The following is a 5,705-nucleotide window of genomic DNA, read 5'->3' on the forward strand; positions in this document are numbered from 1 at the left end:
TTACTAATTACTTGGGCAAATGTTGGGCAACATCGATATGTAAAGACTTTGCCCCGGCTCCTTCAGCTGGCTGACTCCGCCACTGCGTATACCCTATCCCTATGAGCACCTCCGAAAGACCGATCCGGCATATTATTTTGAAATTTACAAAGTCACCTTAGGCACAAGCCTAATTGCTTGCAACCATGCGAGGACATGGCGATACAGACATGCCTATATAATATATGTAAATACAATGAGATACATATACACTTGATTACTACTTCCTCTGTCCCAAAATATAAGAACGTTTTTAACACTACACTAGTATCAAAAACGTTCTTATATTATGAGACGGAGGGAGTAAACAATTAAGGCAATACTACTTTACATGCTCTCCCGTCTAAAAACCTCACAAGAAGCCTGCATAACTCCAGTACAATACTTTTGTACAGAGTGACTACAATGCGTAGCCGAAGCCTGAGCTAATACTACTTACTCAACACAACCGGATACTACTACAAATGCTACATTACGTAATAACTTCATGCTGGATCATACGGAGCTTGACGGCTCCTGTCTCGAGCAATCATGAGCTAGGACGCAAATTATTCATTCTTCAGGACGGTAGCCAAGCCACGCAAGGCACATGCCCCCGCCCGAAGTACGTATTATTCTTGACGCCTTTGCCCAATCATTGGCAACAGCAACAGCAACCACCACGAGCTGGCTAGCTATCCTTCGCCTCCGGCCGGGCGATCGATCACGCATCCTCGGCGTCCGTGCACCGGGGCCCCGCGGCCACCTTGCGCCCCTGCGGCGCGGCGGGGGACGCCGGCGGCGAGTCGAGGCAGCGCCGGAGCAGGCGCGACACGGCCGCCACGAGCTCCTCGGACGCCTTCTTCCCGGGCGCGCGCGGCGCCTCCCGCGCGAACGCGCCGTGCCGGTCGAGCGCCTCGGCCGTGGTGATGGCGCGCTGGCCCCGGGCGCCCGCGCGGCGGATCTCGTCGCCCACGGCCTCCGCGCAGAGCCCGCAGACCCAGCGGCCCATGTACTCGGCCCGCACCGCCGCGATGTACTCCGGCGTGCACTCCTCCGTGAAGCCGCAGCACTCGCACCTCGCCGCCTCCACCTCCATGCTCGCTCGCTCGGTCGAACCAACCAATTACCGCTCCTTCTCCCAGACGACGTAGGACGACGGGACGGACGGCGCCTCGGCCACGCTCCGGCCGCCGCTCCTGGCCTGCTCGCTCCGGCTCGCTTCTGCTACGGCGATGATGACGGCGTCGGCGCCTGGTGTCATCGCAGTCGGGCGACGTCTCCCTCGCGCTTCCCTCTGCTCCGCCTCGGCTCGCCTCCCCTCCCGCCCTGGACTTCTCCGCGCCGGGGCATGCGGTGGCAGCCAGGTGGTATTTATGCACGGCCAGCGGCGTGGAGCATGTGGCCACGTCTTGCCCCGCTGGCCCCGCGCGTCGGTGGGAGGTGGTGGCTCCTGTACGGGCCGTAGCCCGTAGCGTGGGGCTGCTAGGGGGAGGTCCACGTCGGGGGGCTGAGCTGGACGGGCGCCCGGCCTTTTGAATGCGTGGTCTGCGAGTACTGACAGCTGGCGACGGTGGGCCGCGCGGGCTGCTCGCCGTGCCCAGGGGTCGGGTGGATTTGGTGGCGGGTTCGGATGGGCCGTCGCTGTTGCTGGGCCCCGCTGCTGTTTTCATGCGCCTGACGCGTCGCTCTCTCCGGCTTATCGCGACAGGAGTGTTTTTGTCGCCGCTGCCTCCTCGGCTTTGTCTTGGGCTGGGTTGGTGCCTCCAATCATAAGCCTACTTTTCTTTACTTCTTTTTCCTTCAAAAACAATGTAGAAGCAGTTTTCATTGTAAAAAAAAATCATGTAACAAGACTTTACCAGCTTGCTAACACATAATGGAAGGGCTCCAGCGTCTCGCATCCTTGCTCTGCAGATTTTACTGCACGCTCGTAAGCTATGTTCTTTGTTTTCCGATTGGAAAAAACTTGTTTTCAAGGAAAAAGAAAACCAGTCGACATCTCAAGGGAGAAAAAACACGGTGGAGACAAAAACGAATTTAGCAGCACAAAAATACAAAACCCGCTCAACCACTAGCTAGATCAGCACCACATGGAAAGATGCTCGGATCATGCATGCGATTTGGATCGTTCATGGCCATAGCAGCATGGCTACTATTATTACCTAACATGGGATATAGCGCATCTGTACGTCAAAGAAATATGCGTTTTAATGAGAGAAATAAGACAATACGCAAGGGCATATACAGTGATGTCCTTGCAGCCGAGCGCTAGTGGTCCACGAATCTTATACTCCCTCCGTTCCTAAATATGTATCTTCGTAGAGATTTCACTATGAGCTACATATGAAGCAAAATAAATGATTCTACATTCTAAAATGCATCTATGTACATTCGTATGTGATCCATAATGAAATATCTACAAAGACTTATATTTAGAAACGGAGGAAGTACTTTCTAGTAATGCTAGGTAATTCATGCCACGGTTCTTTTTTCTTCAAAATTTTAAAAATTAATGTCAGATACCCCTTCGATCCATATTAATCGTCATTGCTTCAGTACAACTTTGGAGTAGTAAAGATTGCGAGCTCGCGGGATGCACGCGAATGTACAAGAACACAAAATCCTCACCATCCTCTGAGCGTGCGGTGCATTTTGGAAGGTGCCGCGGCAAGTAGACAGGCGGGGGTTCACATGGTCGACCTCGACGTTTGGGTCTCATGTACGTACGTCTCGCGAGAAAGGTTGGTGGAGGCGCCAAGTAGCGTGCGATCCATTAACAGCGTCATCGATCTCGAAAGTGGTCCGCTGTACGCACGCACCTCACCTGCCAGGGTCGCTGGCGAGGAGCATTGGCACCGTTCGTTCGTACTCGCGTACGTGCGTACGTGCAACGTCAGCACTGCTGCCTGGGTACCGTGCATGTTCACACGCACACGTGAATCGCGCGAGATCTATCGATCGATGGCACGATGCGCCGCCGGCGCTGTTGGGTAGCCAGAGCGTGCGTGCGTACGTCCTCGTGTTGTGGCTAGCAGAGGCGGATGCGCCAACAGCCGGCGTCCGATCGATCCAGATCGAACGTACCGGCTACCGAGGAGGACGCGACGCCGACACATACAGATTCTTTTTTTTAGTAACACGCATACGGCGATTTTACCTCTTTTTTTTTTGAGAGGATACGGCGATTTTACCTGTGGCTGTAACCTGATCGCGCCGGCGTGGCCCTCCTTCCTTCGGGCCGGCCGGCCCACCACGGGGCACGGGCAATCAATGTGACCCGTACGTCGAGACAGCGCCCTGCACGACGGCGGATGATCGGAAGAAGCAGGTGGTGCTAGTGGCTGCCGCCGCCGACGGCGCTGCGCCGTGCAAGTCCGCGTCGCGGGGTTCTGCTCGTCAACTTCGACACGGACTGTAATCTACCTATACCCGCGCGCCTGTTGTGCTCCGGTTCTATCCGCCCCATCATCGCGTGCTCCCCAACTTGTGCCGCCGATGGCTACATCGTGATGGCGCCGGCAGCAGTGCAGCACCGCCGTCAAGTAACATGGATCGCTACCTAGTCTGCAAGTACACTGTGTGTGGCAACTGCGAGAGAAGTAGCTGGTGCCAGCCGCCTGGTAAATCCGGTCACTGAAACGCCCGCGGACATTGACCGAATACCCCTTATATTTGTCATTCTGTATCCAGGTATCTCATATCAGGCGTTTTATATCCATATAACCCGTGCACACGTTGATCTATCAACGTGATCAGATGGCGAACAACAAAATTGAGCTACACAGGAATACAAGATCGGCTGCAAATGGATAAACATACTTCACCATATCAAAAAGATCATAGTTCGTCCACGGACAAGTTCATAAACATCTACAACTAAATCGGTATAAATATTAAGGAGGACGCCGGGGGGGGGGGGGGAGGGGGGGATCACCACTTTCTCGCCTGGCCTTTGACCGTCCGGTCGCCGGCGAGTCGGAATCGGGAAGGACGATTAGCCCCTTCATCCGACGGACCGCCCGGTCCCACTACTAGGGAAAAGCCTATACACAAAATTTTACCAGTAGCGCTGTACAAAATCAAGCGCTGCTGCTACTTAGTAGCAGCGCGCGTAAATAAACCGCGCTACTGCTATGACTTTAGCAGTAGCGCGTACTAGCGAAAAGCGCTGCTACTACGTTTGAACTGGACGCACATGGCTAGCCCAACCTAGCAGTAGCGCGTATAATGGCCCAGCGCTACTGCTAATCTCCTTAGCTGCAGCGTGTATTCCAGAACGCGCTGTAGCTAACATAACAGTAGCGCCCTTTCTGGAACGCGCTACTGGTACTTCTGACTTAACCACGCGGTTCGTCCTTCCCCACGGCCACTTCATCCCCCAAATCAACTCCACTCTCGCCGCCGCCGTCGCCCCTCGGCCGCCGCACGCTCTTCCCACGCGCCCCCGACCCCAGATTCAACGCCGGCCCCGCCCCCGACCTCAACACCGCCCGGGACGCCGCCCCCGACCCCAACCTCAACGCCGCCCCGGACGCCGCCCCCGCCCCCCCGACCTCAACGCCGCCTCGAAGCCCCGACCACGACCTCGACGCCGCCTGCCCCTCCCTCGTCGCAGGCACCCGAGGTGAGCACGCCTGCTCCTCCCTCTCCCCTACCTCTGCCTAGGGTTTCTACCTCCATCAAATTAGTTAGGGTGGAAACGAATCAAATTTCTAAGATAAATCATAAAACGAGTAAAATTTGACCACTTATTTTACTTTATAGTTGGATAATTGGAATATCCGCTACCACTTTCCACCCCTATAGGTTCATCAAATTAGATGGTAATTAGGGCAGTAGTTCTTAGGTACTAATTAGTTAGTAAGAACTAGGTACTAATTAGGTACTAGAATATTTTTATTTATAGTAAGTTTATTTTTAGCAAGAACTAGTTGAATTAATAGAACTAGTTAGTAAGAACTTGTTGCTATTTTTTTAGTTAAAGCAATTTTCCCGCATCGACGTGGACGATGCCTATCCCGCATCCTCGTCGTCGAGTCGGCGGAGGACGACACCTGCTTGACCAGATGGGCCATGTTCGGGACTGGGCTCCGCCGGGGTGGTACTGGGAGGCGCAGGTTGGTGAGGAGCCAGCCTGTCGTTGACCCGAACCTTCTTTGGTGCCGGTCGCGTGGGCCAGTGACGGTCCAGAGGCTCGAGGACTCCACGGAGGTGGTGCGTCACCGTGCCAGTGAGGAGGACGCGCACGTCCGTCGCTACTTGTTTGCGTTGGAGCACAGGTTCTCCAATACCTGACAGGTTCTCCAGGGATCTCACTGGAGCTATGATCCCGTGATGGTTCCTTCTCTGTGGGTGTCTACCGCCCGCGCCGATACCCGTCGTGTGCTAGGGTTTTAGTTGTACTAGTGATGTTATATGTATGACACTATTCAGGATGTATTAGTGATAATATTCGATGATGTACGGACGCATGAGATGATTTACTTTTACTTATTGAATGCATGCTAATTTGAGTCTTATAAGATATTTTGAAATGTATATCTTGTGTTGCTCAATATCCAAGTGGCCGGTCATGTTTGCAGGTTACACCTCCGAGTGGCCTATGTTTTGCCGGAGTGTTGATTCATTTCTGTTCCGGCAAATTTCAAGCGCTCGATATATCCTATTTTAGCAAAGGTCATGCC

General features: G+C 53.9%; 1 protein-coding gene across 1 annotated transcript; it reads right to left on the reverse strand.

Annotated features, from left to right (window-relative positions):
• Window positions 1-381: 381 nt before the first annotated feature.
• On the reverse strand, window positions 382-1,381 carry LOC147958585 (uncharacterized). Its single transcript, XM_087535925.1, has one exon. The coding sequence runs from the start codon at window positions 1,115-1,117 to the stop codon at window positions 743-745; it is 375 nt and encodes a 124-aa protein (XP_087392051.1). The 5' UTR covers window positions 1,118-1,381; the 3' UTR covers window positions 382-742.
• Window positions 1,382-5,705: the final 4,324 nt, after the last annotated feature.

This window comes from Triticum urartu, chromosome 7A, assembly GCF_056163025.1.
Source record: "Triticum urartu cultivar PI428250 chromosome 7A, HENAU_Tu73, whole genome shotgun sequence".
In the NCBI taxonomy this organism is placed as follows: Eukaryota; Viridiplantae; Streptophyta; class Magnoliopsida; order Poales; family Poaceae; genus Triticum; species Triticum urartu.

Bases quoted from the DNA above. Each gene is read 5' to 3' on its own strand.
- LOC147958585 (XM_087535925.1), bottom strand. From the start codon at position 1,117: ATGGAGGTGGAGGCGGCGAGGTGCGAGTGCTGCGGCTTCACGGAGGAG.